The sequence below is a fragment of the Protopterus annectens genome, chromosome 2.part1 (genome assembly GCF_019279795.1).
Source record: "Protopterus annectens isolate FY-2018-M chromosome 2.part1, PAN1.0, whole genome shotgun sequence".
In the NCBI taxonomy this organism is placed as follows: domain Eukaryota; kingdom Metazoa; phylum Chordata; order Ceratodontiformes; family Protopteridae; genus Protopterus; species Protopterus annectens.
Genome location: NC_056729.1, coordinates 1154264422 through 1154279821, shown reverse-complemented (window position 1 = coordinate 1154279821; position 15400 = coordinate 1154264422). Strand labels below are relative to the sequence as shown.

Genomic DNA, 15400 nt, shown 5'->3' with positions numbered 1-15400 from the left:
TTTGCACATCCTAACAAAGTGAAACTGCCTGGCTTTGTATCATGGCTTTCTGTGCATCCAGTTTCTTAATAATCTCTGCTGTTTCCTGCAGTACTAGTTCCAACAGCTGAGTTAAATTTAATAAGGTATGGCAATATATCCATAATTCTACATATATGTCCAGTAAAAATGCACTCTTGCTTGTATGCATTTCAAGAGACAGATTCTGAGTCCTCCGACTCACAGATTAACACGATACTGGTTAAGTTACACTTTATAGGTTCATAAGTTGTTACTAGGCTAACAACTACTATGGCCATTACAAGCCTAGCTATGCACCCCAAACCATTTGGGTCCCTAGTTTCATGGGTGTCTATCTGGGAAGGGGACATGTTAGTGGAGAGGTAAGTAAGGATTTGTAGGGAGTGGTGTTAGTTAGGACAATACTTTTCTTATTGACTGCATCTATCCATAAGGGACACGGAGAGCTAGACTGGGGGTAAATTTATGATTTCCCATTTAGTTGTCAAGATTTTATTGGAATAGGGTCAGGGAAGAACTCTGTTTTACATGAATGGGAAGCCTATTCCATAGTGTGGGGATCCTTTGGAAGACATACCTGTCTCTTCAGCACATTCTGTTTATAACACAATCAAAGTTCAGTTCACTGGATATAGTATTTCTGGTGCTGTACATTTTGTGAATGTGCAGCAGATCCATCAGGGCTGGATATGAGGAAGCCCAGTAAGCCAGGCAAGGATCCACTCTCAGCAGCCTGAAGAAGACTGAATACAGAGATAGTGCCTTTAGGTGATCAGTGTAGAACAGGGTGTACATACTCTGAATGTTTCTGATAAGAAACCTCTGTGGTCTTTCCAACTATTGCAAGTGTCTGGTTAGATACATACCAAAGGGGGCATTGTATTCAGTGACAGCTCTTTTAAGGGTTGAGTAGGGTGGTACTATAACTTCCTTGGACCTGGATGCCATGCACTTACCTACAAGATAGGCAACATAGAATGACTTTCCTATCATCTTAGCTACATATTGGACAAACACCAGATTGCTGTCTACATATGTTCCCAGATCCCTTACTACTGGGTCAACTCTTTGGGCATTTTATCAATGGAATAATTAACTCAGTTTAACAGTTTCCCAAATGGCATTATAATGCATTTCTGGCACTGGGTTTTAGACCATTGCTTTGGCATCAGTCATTCGACTGTGTTAAACCCACTTGCAAGATGTTTGTGTCTTTAGCTTCCAGTTTACAGTCACCCGCGAACTTGGTGAGCCAGTAGTTTTAAACATTGGCCTTGACTTCCAATAAGTAAATGCTAAATAGGAGCATGCCCAGCACAGAGCCCTGGGGTACTCCTCTTGTAACTGGTCTCTTCTTGGAGGTGGTCTCCACCAATCCTGACTTCTTGGGTCCTGTTAGTGAGCCAGATGGCAATCCAGTGATTATGCCTAGCTCAGAAACCTTGCCAATAATGCCTGAGTGAGGTATTATACTGAATACCTTAGCTTTAGCAAGTGCTGCCAGAACCTGGTCCCTCCTTATAGCTGGGGGAAGTATGTTGGAGAGGGTTTCACCTGGTGGAGTGGGGGTGAAGATTGAGTTGAATTTATCAGACAGTAGATTTGCTATGTCACTCTGATTGGTGAAGTTCACCATTCACCACTAGGTGAGCACTCTGCCGTGTATTACCTGTAAGGTTCTTTCGTAGCTGAATATAGTCTTCTGATTGCTCTTAGCTTGTGAGGCTATCCTGACCTGTAGTTGGCCTTGTTGGACTTAGACCTCTTAGCTTTTTCTTTAGTTGTACAAGATAGTATTTGTCATTAAAAGGGTTGCTCTTTCTGATTTTGGCCATGGGTTTTCTTCTTTTATTATATACCCTGTTTAGGTGAGAATTCTACTAGTGGAGTTTTTTTAGTGTTTGATTTTGGGTTTATTTCTGGTAGGTACAGCAACCTCCATGCAGCCATTCACAGTTGTACAGGGACTCTGTGAATAATTCCGCATAGGTAGCTGTGGTCTCAGGGTTTGGTTGAGCCTTGAATTTTGCCAAACTGTCACTTAATAGGATGTAGTTTGCTTTTGAAAAGTTTCTAACTGCTACTGGTTCAGCTGGATTTCCTGTTGTGATTTTTACCTTAAATGAGATTGCCTTTTGATCTGACCTTCCTAATGAGGACATGCCATGGTGGGGGAGGGGGTGGTGCAACACTGTCCCATGTTGATGAACACCAGATCCAGTATGTTTGATCCTCTGGTTGGAGCATGCACTATCTGTTCCAGAGTGTGTGTGTTAAAGTCCTGGAAGTATATTGCCTGTGGGTTTGAGGAATTGTACACGTCACAGTTTATAGAGAGGTATAAAGTCACCCATGAGTAGGGTGTTTGGTTGAATGGTGTGTGCCTCTGGTAGGTTTAGGTAGGGGCAGAGCTGGTGAGCTGTAAGCTAGCCATGATTTAGTGAGGGACCTGAACTGTGGTGACTTGCATATGGATGAGCTCCATGGTATCAACCTGTTTAACCAATCTGGAGATATTTTTGCAGCTATCGTAGATCAAGACACCTCAACCTGTGGCCCTGGTCTATGCTGTCAATGGTCTAAATGTGTGGAAGGCACTGTAGCCTTGCACTTCCAAGTCTCAGTCACAGCATAGATGTCTACATTCTCCAGAGTAAGGAGGGACTGAAGGATATGAAGTTCTTTGTTTAGGCTACAAGCGCATTGAGGAGTAACACCTTAAGGCTGCTTGTAGACATTATTATGTTGGTAGTTTTCTCTTTTTTTGGCATTGCCTCAAAAAGGCTCTAAGAGGTGGATACAGTTTTAGCCAATGTCCAAAAGCCTAGGGGGGACAGGTGCAGCCCATCCTTGGCAAAGCAACGTGATCTGTTGACCATGTCTTCCCATGCTGACAGGAACTGGAATGGCACTAGAAAGTAAGCCAATTATTAAAATCAGTCATTTATGTTCATACTGTGGCATCATCCTTGGTGAAGGTGGAATGATGCTCGATGAAAGGCTCACAACTATCTGTGACACAAAAAAAATCTGAAAATAAAATCTGAGAAGGCCATTATGTCTTTTTCATATAGTCCAGTGAGATATGTCTCAGGTCATTTACACCCACATGGACAAAGATAGAATCATAGTGGTACTTGGGGTAGAGTAAATTGAGTGCATGCATGATATTGTGGATCCAGGTTCCAGTTATGCAACTAACCATTATCTTCCCCTTGTCTAACCCTGTGAGTCATGGCTTTAGTAGTTACTAAGGATCGGCCTTGCCATAAGGTGGCTTTGGGGGTCTTTGAGATTTGGGAGGGTTTCTTTTAATTGCCTCAGCATAAGACAAACACTGTGTGTGGTGAGTGGTGTGTCTAAGGGATACAGTGTGGGTATTCCTGACAACTTGATGTATCTTTGATAAATGCTGTGGCATGCTGGGTACCACAGTCATTTGCTCCTTATGCCAAATATTGAAAAATAAAATGTTTGCCAGCTTACAAGCTGACAGTTAATTTATTGCAATTGTAAACTGAGAGAGACAGTTTGCAAGCTATCTGATCTGTTTTTAAACCTAGTTTGTCTGCCTGATCAGTTTTTAAATGTGGTTTACTTTTTTGAAAAAAGGACAGATTGGTGGACTGTGTACAAGCTGTCTGTTAAGCATTCATGATCACACAACTGACAGTGTATATGCTGTCAAACTTTTTTTCCTAACATTTAGCATTCATCTGTAAGTTCTCACAGAGCAGATGCCCTCGTTTTCTCACTCTTGTTATTCCACTGGCTGTATCCATTTAAAAACTTGAAAACTTGATCAATTTAATCCTCCAGTATGCTGCTATGAAAATCAACAAAAGCATCACTGGTAGGACTTGCAAATAGCATGCGTTATTATTATTATTATTATTATTATTATTGTTTGTTGTTCTTGCTGACATAAACACAGCAAGGTATTAAGCCTCTGTCATGCAGTGCTTCTCACAAGCACCATTTACTATGGGCTGTGAGTAGATAGGTAGTAGCTGACTTTTCTGCACTACAGTCTGTAACCCTAATTAATAACTGCTCATTTTCTTACAATTTTGTTAAGATTCACTCTTTGGAAAAGCGAAAATCACATTTATGATACTTAAAGCAATACTTAAACTACTTTTCTAAACCCTGTTAGTCTAAACTGGTATTTTGACACTACTCATTCAGGTTACAGTTCCTTGCTCAGATCATCTAAGCTCTTATCACAACTGGCGGAACGCAGCAGCTTGAATTGTCATCTGCTTGTATCACTGTTGCTAGATTCAAACCAAAGGGTATAAAGGCCACTCAGGCAAATCGTTCATTAAAAACTCAAAGAAAGACACAGCTAATCTAAAGTCTTCACTGTGTAATACGTTAAACCTCCTGTAGTGGAAGCCTATGGGATATACATGTAAATAAGCCTTTAGGAGATACCAGAGATTCAGTGACATGGCTTATAAATTCCCACAACTTTCACTTTTTAAATCTTCATTGGTGCATTCAGACCAATAAAACCAAACTGCATAGCTGTAGACATGCATGTGTCACCTTTTTCTGCCCCTTCTCAACACTGCATAAAATTTGGAGTGGGACAAATAAAATGAAGAAGGATATGAGAGGAAAGCTTCTATATGGAGGCATATGGTAGCCTGCCACCTACAGAAATCACTTGACAGGCATGAGTAAGTCCTGTACATATCTGTGCATTATATTTTGTCATGCACAAAATGTTATTGCTGAGATTTTCTGATGTAAGCTCAGAAGTATCAAGTAGACATAGGCTCAGATTCCATAAGAAACAGAGCAGCAAGTCAGACTGCCTCCACCATACTGAGCTTACTACTCTGATAAATCCACCCAATTCAATACCTCATAAAGTCAAAGTATTGAAATGAAGGGAGTCCTACTACATCATCCACCAAACAACACATAATGAGAGTCTATGACATACTTCGATAATGAATGTCATTACCGAGTCTGAGCTTAACACAAACTTACCCACACACTCATCGGAGTTGCAGAGTCCAGCTAAAGTTCTCCAGTACAGCAGCTTCACCTGTATGTCAGACCTGGTTTTGTAGGCAGGGAGCCTGCATGCTATACCACGTCTGACAAACAGTTGGAGCTGCATGGTCATGAATCAATCCAGACCAGGAGCCCCACCTGTACTGCAAACTGGTGAATGCATGCATGACAGCCTTGCAGTCAGCTCAGCTGGTGTGCCTGCATTCACTAGGATGAGGGACAGGTATCTTATGCCACTAACCCACCAAGAAATACAATTTATTTTCAGCAAACAAGACTCTATAAACTGTTCCCACAAGACTTTTGCAAACAGCTCACACAATCACTCATATATGCAGACCCTGGGATCCCTAACTGTTTTCCAAAACCTGCAATATAGCTCCACCTGTATGTGGAACTTGCTTTCTCCAGACAATCTAGCTTCTCACCAGGTACTGCCTCTGCAGACAGTCTAGCTTCTCACCAGGTACTGCCTCTGCAGATGATCTAGCTTCTCACCAGGTACTGCCTCTGCAGACAGTCTAGCTTCTCAGCAGGTACTGCCTACAGTAGCAAGTCCCACATACAGGTGAGCTGCTGGTTCACAAAACATGCCATTCAGTTCAATGCAATTCTTTGCTAATTCAGCCTTGTGCATTTGGTGAACATTGCTGATGTGCAACTCTGAATTAATTCAGCATAATGAGCCTGGTTCCGTTTTTTGGGGGGGATCAAGTGTAGGTTTCATGCAATCCCCATTAGCATATCCTGAATGTGGACTAGCAGAGATGTAGGTGTTGGACTTGACATGGGGTAACTGCTCATAGAAATCATTGTTGACTCCACTCTAATACTGGCTGTTTTGGTATGGGTATTTATAGTCGATCAGTGTTTATAATTATGTGCGATTATTTTATAACAGTTATGACCAGATATTTCTTTGGACCAATAAGAGTGGGTGTGCTTGGTGCTGTGTGATCATGTTCCTCTTTGCCACACTTCATGTAACTATATAGCAAGATATAAGGTCTCTGCTAAATGGCTAAATTTCTGATCTCAGAAGTAATGAATTATTAATATTATAGAACACTTTTAAAATGTGTCAAGTGGATTATCTCTCAACCGTCCAGACTTTTTGCAGAATGCCTAGATTTATGTCTCATATTTTTAGTCTATTCTTCATAAAATTTGTGGTTTTCTGGCAAATCATGGACGAATGAAGTCACTAATAAATGACATACATCTAAGTTTCAGATATCATATTCTTCAGAAAATTATTATAATAGCACCTTTTTAAGTTTATAACAGCAATATTTAAAATTTGTCTCTATTTTTGGGTGTTTGTCTCATTATTTTTGGCTTTGTCCAGATTTCTTGAGCTAAGAGGTTAAGAAGTATGGTCAAATATTACTTACATTTACTAACCAGGAAACCCATCCGACACCTTAAAAAACAATCAGTAACACTGTACACAGGTAAAATGAAAATTCTACTACTACTCCTCTGTGAAAATCAATGGGATGGTATGATGGGAAATAGAAGTATGGCACTTGCATCTTGAATTGTCATAGTGGGCACCCAGCACTACAAATGACATCTGAGGAGCTTGCTTAGCCTGAATCGCAACATGCCAAGAAGCAAAACACTGGCATCACAGCCCTTTAGCTACACAGAAGAGTGCAGCTGGATGGTTAGCTGCTGCAGCGATCTCTCTCGATAAGTGCGCCATGTTTTATTTTTAATGATTGCTGCAGGATAAGTGTAATAGTGCTCCTCCAACTCTAGCTCATCTCACCAGAGACCTACCCAGTGGCATCATCACTCCAGCCTGCATCTTTTCCTATGAAGGAGGTGGATATCATGATCAAACCAATTCTTACATCTACTAGTGAAAACAGGGCAAATATGACATGGGGCAAAAACATCAAGAGCCGAGGATGGAGACTTAGTATAGTCACCCAGAAAAGCATCTAGAGGAATTCCACCATCCTCCAGAAGGAACTGGTGAACTGTTGAAGACAAGTGCTCCAGAGTAATGTGCCCAGTGGAGTGAATTAGCTGCAGTTCCCAAAGGGAAGAGGGGGACAAAATCAGGTCGCTCAAGAGCAAAGTGAACCAGATAATGATTGGACCACAAGACTGGCTCCACAATCAAGTCTCATGTCTTGACACCATTAGGAACACTAAGTCCAAAATATGACCCAGTTGATGAGTTGCAGTGGTGAGAACCCAGACAAACCAAAAGTCTTTTCTGATACAATTAAATTCTTGGGCATCAGCCACTGACTCATTGTCAGTCCACAGGCTGCAATCTAACACTAGGATGTGCTCATGATCAACAGTAGATATGAGGATTATTCAACTTAATTTCCAAAGTCAAAGCCAGAGCAACCACATGAAGTCATAGACAGCAGGTAAATTGAGGTAAATGATGGAAAAGCAGTGTAAGAAAAATTAGGATACAGACTTATACAGTTGTGAGGCTTACTGAATCCAAATCCTGGTGCAACATTTATGTTGAATCTGACCAACAAAATCCCATAGATCAGAACAATTATCCAAACTTGGAAAAATCACCAGTACGACTGAAAGGGCTACAAGTAGAATACCAGCACGAGTCAAGGACCCCCTACAGGCACTCTTCTAGTAAAACAGTAAAAGATGGGGGCAAACCTCTCAAACTGCAGATACTGAAATTGGGAACAAAGGCACTTGAAAAATAGGAACATCTAACAAAAACTCTGGACATTTAATTAGCATGAAATTTGAATACCACATAGTGCATAGCTCATCTATTAAGAATGTGGAATACTACTTAGAAATATGTTTAAGCAGAAAGGGACAAAAATGATGGAAAAATATAATAACATTACCAAAGAAATGTTTTAAAATATACAGACTTTAATGGACTGTGTTGCAAATTGCTACCACACAACGTAATTTATTTTTGCTTTAGAAAAAGGAAGATGCAAGATATGTGTCCTCTTTCTTTAAATTATTTTTGCCACTAGTATGTTGATCATTTAGTGTGATTTTCTGTGTACAAGACATCTTCAAAACTTGCATGATGAGTGGGATTCAGAAAATTGCATAAAGGGGTAAATGAACACAGAAAATATGGACATGCCTCCAAAAATATAGACATGTTGTGCTGGGGTAAATCAGGCCTGAAAATAGGAATCCATCCATCCATCCATCCATTCATCCATCATCCCTTTTACCAATTTTTTCACATGGGGTTAGGGTGTCACTTTAACAGTAACAATTGTCTAGAGCAGATGTTCCCAAAGTGTGGGTCGCAACTCACTAGTGGTTCACAAGCTGATTTTGGTGTGGGTTGCGTTGGCTGGGAGTGGGCCCCCACTGGCTGTGAAGGGGTTTCTGCTGGCTGGGAGATTTATTTTTTTAATTTAAAAAAAAAGTCTTATGAACACGCTTTGTATCCATTCAAACAGATGCGATAGATGTGTGACCTCTTTTTGTCTTCTGTGTCTCTGCGACCTGCTATTTACGTTTTCGTCTTCCACACTGGCAATACCAGAAGATGTTTGAAATGTGGACCATGAACAAACAAGTGAGAGGCATGTGTTTTGTGTATGTTTGTGTGTGTGTGTGTGTGTGTGTGTGTGTGTGTGTGTGTGTGCCGGCAGGTATATGCTATGTATGCTATAGCATACATGAGCTCAGGTGTGGGGTGGGGGGAGTAGCAAAAAAAAACTGTGCTGAAGTTCTTTTCAATCATCCGATACCCACATGTTGGCTAAGTACTAATATTAAAGTTAACTCACACATCAGACCAGTACTTAGCACTTCTTTTGTTTGTATGAAAAAAAAGGTAATAAGCACCATGCAGGTGTTCTTATTTTACAATTTACTATTTGTTGCCTGGAAAGGCAGGGGCTGTCTCAGTAAAGAAAAGTGAATGACCTTTATTTTGATTGAAAAGTGAAGACCGGCAACGGGCAAAAAGTCTTCAGATATCTCGTAACTGCAGAGGGCTAGGGATATTGAATGTATGTGGTGGGTGGAGGCGTGACACCAATAGTTTGGAACTTCATTTATTGTCTGAAGACTGCATTTTTATTGGTGGGCTGTTTAATTCCAGTAAATACAGCTTCATTAACGGACCGGAGTTCTGCTGTGGTGACCCCTAACCAGGAAAAGCCGAAAGACAACAACAACAACAGCTGCACTAATTTATCAGTTCTACTGTCTGAGCTTATGAATAATTTACTTAAGTGCCAATTTGCTGGTTCCGGTTCTATTGAGATTTCACCTATTGCATCCATATCTCTCAAATATACAGATTTTCACAGAATATCCAGATTTTTGCCTCATATTTTTGGTCTGTTTCTCATAAAATTTTGGTTTTCTGGCAAATTAAACTCAGAAAATAATGACAGACATTTGAGTTTCAGACTTCATACTATTCAGAAAATTCATACTAATGAAAAACCTGTTATTCCATCAACTTTCTAAGTTTGTAAGAGCAAATATTTAAAAATTGTCTCTATTTTTGGGCCTTTATCCCCATTATATGTACAAACTCTGGTATTCTGTTTCAAAAAAGGAAACAGACTATCAGAGTTTGTAAATTGGCTGATTTACTATGCTTTTTTATGGAAAAGCATAGTAAATCAGCCGAAAACAGGCAGCAGGAAAGGAAAAGAGGGCGTTCCCCACCATGTGATGCAATAGTGACATCACAAAATGGGCAGGATATGGGTGGGAGAGGGGGTGATGTGGATGGGGTTACTGGCGATGGAAGGGGTGTGGCTTTACTCCGGTTTTAGCCATAACGAAAGATTGCAACCCTAGCCAATTTACAAACTCTGATAAGTCTGTTTCCTTTTTTGAAACAGAATGCCGGAGTTTGTACAGTGTTTTCCGGACTACCAGAGAATCAGTTTGATTTCCAGATAGTCCGGAAAAAAATGGAGGGGTGGGCGGCAACCCAAAGTGCAGTACTTGTCAGAGGGGAGAGGGGACAGAATTTGAACTACTGTACAGCTAGCTCTCTCCAAATTAAGCTCATCATGAATTCAGCATCCAAAATAGTCATTTAAAATATAAGTTTTAGAAGCTGAAATCCTTATAATTTATGTGGGGTCTGTGTGTGTGTGTGTGTGTGTGTGTGTGTGTGTGTGTGTGCGTGTGTGTGCGTGTGTGTGCGTGTGTGTGTGTGTGTGTGTGTGTGTGTGTGTGTGTGAATACTACTGCAGAAGTCCAGTTAATGGAAGTGTTAACCCGTGTTCTGAAATTAATGCTGTCTGGGAACTTATAGTTGAAGAATTCTATATATCCATTAAAACTTGGCTGATGTTGTGATTGTAGAAATGTCCAAAGTACTTTTGAGTGTCAAAGAGTAGCGGATTGTGATCTGTAAGCCCCATCATGTCCACAAGGTCTCACAGGTGACTAATGGAATTGTGCCCTATTTCTTTATTACTTCCCTTTGGGACAGAAAGTAAGAGAACTGCTTGGTGCCCTCATACAGTTTAAGATATGAAATGCTGATCTGTCCTTGGTGCTTGACTTGAGTGAGCACTTTAAATGGTGTTTATTCACTTTGGGGATCAGTGTGATGGGCTTATTTACTTTAAGCGAGCTTGATCTGGGTGCACTTACACATCCTGGGAAAGCTGTCATTCAGTAAAGGGACAGTTTTGTGTTCTTTTATTAATGTATTTATTTTTGCTATTAATTTCATTATTATGATCTCTAAAATTAAAGAATGATATTATAAGCAGTTAGCTGCAACTTGTGAGCCAACCCTGACAATGACAGGCACCCAGTAGATTACAGCATGTCTTTCTCTGCTGAGCAGACCAATAGGAAGCTGCATGGTAGCTAGTAGGGAGTAGTGGGTTGCGAAAAATTACCATTTTCGAAAGTGGGCCTTGGCCCGTAAAAGTTTAGGAACCACTGGTCTAGAGAGATGGTTCACACCATTGGGTGGCTAGCCTTGCTGCAGAAGCCTAAATATAGGAATATTCCTCTAAAATATGGACAGTTGAAAGGGTTGGATGGGATGACAGACTAAAGAATCCCTAAAGATCTGTAGCTTCTGTTCACAATACAGAGGTACTCAGTCAACAAAATTAGCAAGCTATTGAAGATCCTGCTGCTATAAAGGTAGTAAATTCAGGTACAAATCAATAGGTTGCTAAGTGATGGTTACATTTAAAACAGCTCCTATGGTCCAGGGCAGGGTCAAAATAGACCACTAAAGCCAATGAGACAGAGTCAAGCAAAAGAAATATCATTCAACACAGCTTAAAAAAAAGCAGGAAGCATACCCCTCAACCTCTTAGAGCAAGAACTCTGGACAAAGCCATATGCAAAAGTGGGACAAAGGCCCAAAAATATGGACATTTTTTAAATATTGCTCTAGCAAACTTAGAAAGTTGATAGAATAACAGGTTTTTGCATTAGCATGAATTTTTTGTAGGGTATGAAGACTGAAACTCAAATGTCTGTCATTCTTTTCTAACTTCAGCCATTAATGATTTGCCACTAGTTTGCCAGAAAACCACAATTTTCTGAAAAACAAACCAAAAATTTGAGGCAAAAATGTGGACATTCTGCAAAATCTGTACAGTTGAGAAGTACGAAAGGCCTGAAAGCCACAAGAATGATCAGGGACAGCAAAACAGCAGGCTGGTAAATCATTTAGCCAAAACCCCAGATAACGTTGGTACCAGGACTCTTGGGAGATACAGGGTCATAGGCAAGTACTGTTCTCACAAAGAAGTGTATAATGGCTTGCAACAAAGATGAAGCAAGCAGAACAGGTGCATTACTAAATTATTAGACTTGCAAATTGAATTGCAACTACATATATATTGAAACACATCTGCAAAACAGCACAGAATGACAATCAGATACCCTCTTGTGTACGCAGACAAAGTCATCCATCTTGCCTAAAGCTCCTAAGCCTGTACAAGCTTGCTCTAGGCATAAGCATTGTATGAAACCTAACACAGATACAGATATTTTTAAACAGAAAACCGTGAGTAAGTCTGTCAGTTTTTATTTTACTTGACTTGTAAAAAAGTGGTTACCTTGGGACTTTGTGGCCTGTCTTGCAACACTACTTTGCTTTGAGGGTAATTCTTAAGAAACAAAAGGAATGCTTGGTTTTCTCAAACTACTTTATGTTGATATAGTACAAAACAAAAGGTGCTCACTAAAATCTTAATGTCTGTTCTGATTTTAATATTATTGGGCTTTGATATGCACAGAAATATCCCTGTTATTTAGTCCAGTCATTTTATCTTCCATACTCTGTAGGTTTTAATTTTAATCTGTCACTGCCAAGATTGTGGCCACAAAGGGTCAGTTGGCTAGTCCATCTACCTAGTTAAAAAATAAAGAAATAAATAAATCTATGCATATGTAAATAAATAAATAAATATACTCCATTGCTGACATTTGTCAGTGGCTGTACAGTGCAAATCTTCTCAAGTCTCCACCACTTTCTAAAATACAAGCACATTATTAGTGAATATATATATGAACAATGATGTTTGTTTTTGTTATTCTCTGTTTACTTTTCATTCACTTTAAATATTATACAGTTTGAACATTTGCATTTTTGTTAAACTCTATATAACAGATGTGAAATTAGCAATATTTGATCTTGTATTGCTTTAGATGTATGAATCTGAAATTTTTGTTTTATGACAACTGTGAGACTAATATATATATATATATATATATATATATATATATATATATATATATATATATATATATATATATATATATAAAGTTTTGTTTTTATTTGATTCTTACCTGGATTTTTGAAAATGTTCCTTTTCACGTTGTCTGTTGTTGCAGCACATTGCCATACATTTAGCTTTACAATTCATCACCTGATATATGATGGGGTTGTACATAGCAGATGATTTTGCTAGCATTGTGGGCACAAATGTAAGCTCAAGGGGAATACTTTCATTGTCACCAAACGCAGACCACACCGACACAATAGCGTAAGGTATCCAAGCAACTAGGAATCCAGTGCAAATCAACATCGCCACCTAGTGAAGAAAAAATATTTCACATGTTTTTCAGAGTACAACTGCTGTAACAGTCATTAAAATTAAAGTCTGTATTATTAATGTACATTCCTGTTACAACAGCTAGTTTGCTGCAAAAGCCTGTTTTATTAAAATACTTTACAGTTTCTTTAGTACATCAGTAGTCGTTTGAAGGAATATATATGTTCAGTAAGCAAGCAATCTGATTCTCTGATTTGGGAATTTGATTAACTACAATCAGATTCTGAGAAACCAGCAAATAGACTGCAGTCAGAGTCTGCATGTATTCTTCATATCAGATGAAAAAGCACGTTCTGCGTAAAGAGCAGAATACTGCTAGCCTGTTAAACTACCATGCATACAAGCTGTTGTTCTGAGCTAGCCTGTGTGTTATTTCCTTCATCTCTGCAATTACTTTATGTCCAAAGCCATTAAGAATTATGCCAGTGTTTTGATCACATTTTCCAGGAGGCTGTTCTCTGTAGGCTTAACACCTTCCATGAAAAACTGCATCCATACATCACCCCTGAATTGGCTGTCCTCCATTTTTAAACTATGTCATAATGTTGATTTATATTCACATGACTGAACACTCAAAATAGCTAATTTCATTTTTAGTTAATCTGCAGGATTCACGAAGCCTCCGTGTAAGAGTTAGCAAGTCTTACACGGCGGCTGCAGTTAAACGGGTGATGTCAGCATGCCATGCATATTCATGAGGGCATGCTGAATCACACCCTAGGCTAACATGGTCCGTGTAGCAATGTTGGGGGTGTGTCTGCATGGCGAGACCTGCAAAGGGACACGCCCTCAGAAGAATCACAGTCCCAAAAGGAAACTCCCACGAGCGAGTCTGCGGAAATGTCAAGAAACACAACAGCATACATGCCCCTACAGACTATTAACCTAACTGAAATGTAAAACGTAAAAATGAAAAGTTTAACTTTTTTTTTTATTTCAAAAATGTTTGCCCGTAATTGCGCTCGTTTGCGCGGGTGTGCCCTTCGCTCAGCCACAGTTAGCAGCCATTGAAAAAGCATATAAGATCTAAATATGCAAAATAAGCCAAGTAGCAATAGCGTAGCGGTAGAGACGTTGGCCAAAGAGGAGGCAGTCACGGTAAAAGCCCCACCAACATAATTTTTAATTTTTAGTGAAATAAGCACGAAACAATCCCCTGACATATATGTATATATATATATATATATATATATATATATATATATATATATATATATATATATATATATATACAATTATAATTTAAGTAAAATGCAATGAAATGGGCCATGTTTTATGAAGAACTCTGACACAATAAAAAAATAAAATATTTATAAGTGCCCATAGCTGAGCAGTGCTCTAACAAGCTGAGTATGTTTGCCTGCAGGTGACCAGTGGTTTAACAGGTGTAATAGGAGTGCCTGGAGTTGAGCAGTGCTTTAACATGCTGAAAGTGTGTGCCCGTAGTTGCGCAGCATGTCTCAGAGTGTAATATGCATGCCCATAGCCAAATAACACGTTAACCAGTGTAACCCGTTTGTGCGGAGCTGCCCAGCGCGCCAACCGGCTTACCGGCAGGCAACGTTGAGCAACCTGTATCAAAGCCGCCTTTAAACAGACACACCTCCTAGCCTGTCTAGACAGTAGTAAAATAAAAAAAGAAGCAATGCCCAGGCTCAAACCCAGGATACTGTGCATCATAGTCAAAGTACTGAACCACTAAGCCATGACAGCTGTACTGAAAAATGCAGTATTAGCATATATATAGGAATGAATGGAAATAAAAGCATGACAAAGCAGGTTTTGTGAAGCTGATACAATTCCAAAATGGCCAATCACAGATAAGTGCAGGAAAAACGGCATATATAAGCCCCATAGGCGGGAATACACAGCATAACTGATTGTGGAACCTATTTGCAGTCAGGATGGCAGGTGTAGGAGAGGGAGGTTGCTTTTGAGCACAGAGGTGGGGTGTTGAGGAGTCCAAATACATGGTTTGGCTCCTAGTCCATGATCATGAGGCTTAACTCATGCAGGGCCAGGTTCTGTGGGGTGCATATAAGGCAGAGGCGTGAAACTGGTTGGCACATGATCTCACCAGTGCCACAGGCATACCAAGGACTGGTGAACAGGTCCATCACCACCATGCGGACCTGAAGAGACGGAAGCAGGACCAACTGAACCGTTGGATAAAGGAGGCCCGGCAAATGCTCAACGCCCCACTACTGAGTAAGTATCCATGTAATTATGTATGTAAGGAATTATCCTAGCTTATATTATGGAGATGTATGTTCCAATATTACTTCATTTATATTACAGCTGCAGGTGTG

At 39.8% G+C, this 15400-nt stretch overlaps 1 protein-coding gene across 1 annotated transcript in view; it reads right to left on the bottom strand.

Moving 5' to 3' along the window:
* The window catches only part of OPN5 (opsin 5), a 1244835-nt gene that overhangs the window by 141833 nt on the left and 1087602 nt on the right, over nucleotides 1–15400 (bottom strand). The window contains exon 6 of the mRNA XM_044062686.1: nucleotides 12826–13070. Coding sequence (XP_043918621.1) covers nucleotides 12826–13070 — 245 coding nt within the window. The remainder of the gene's footprint in view (nucleotides 1–12825; nucleotides 13071–15400) is intronic.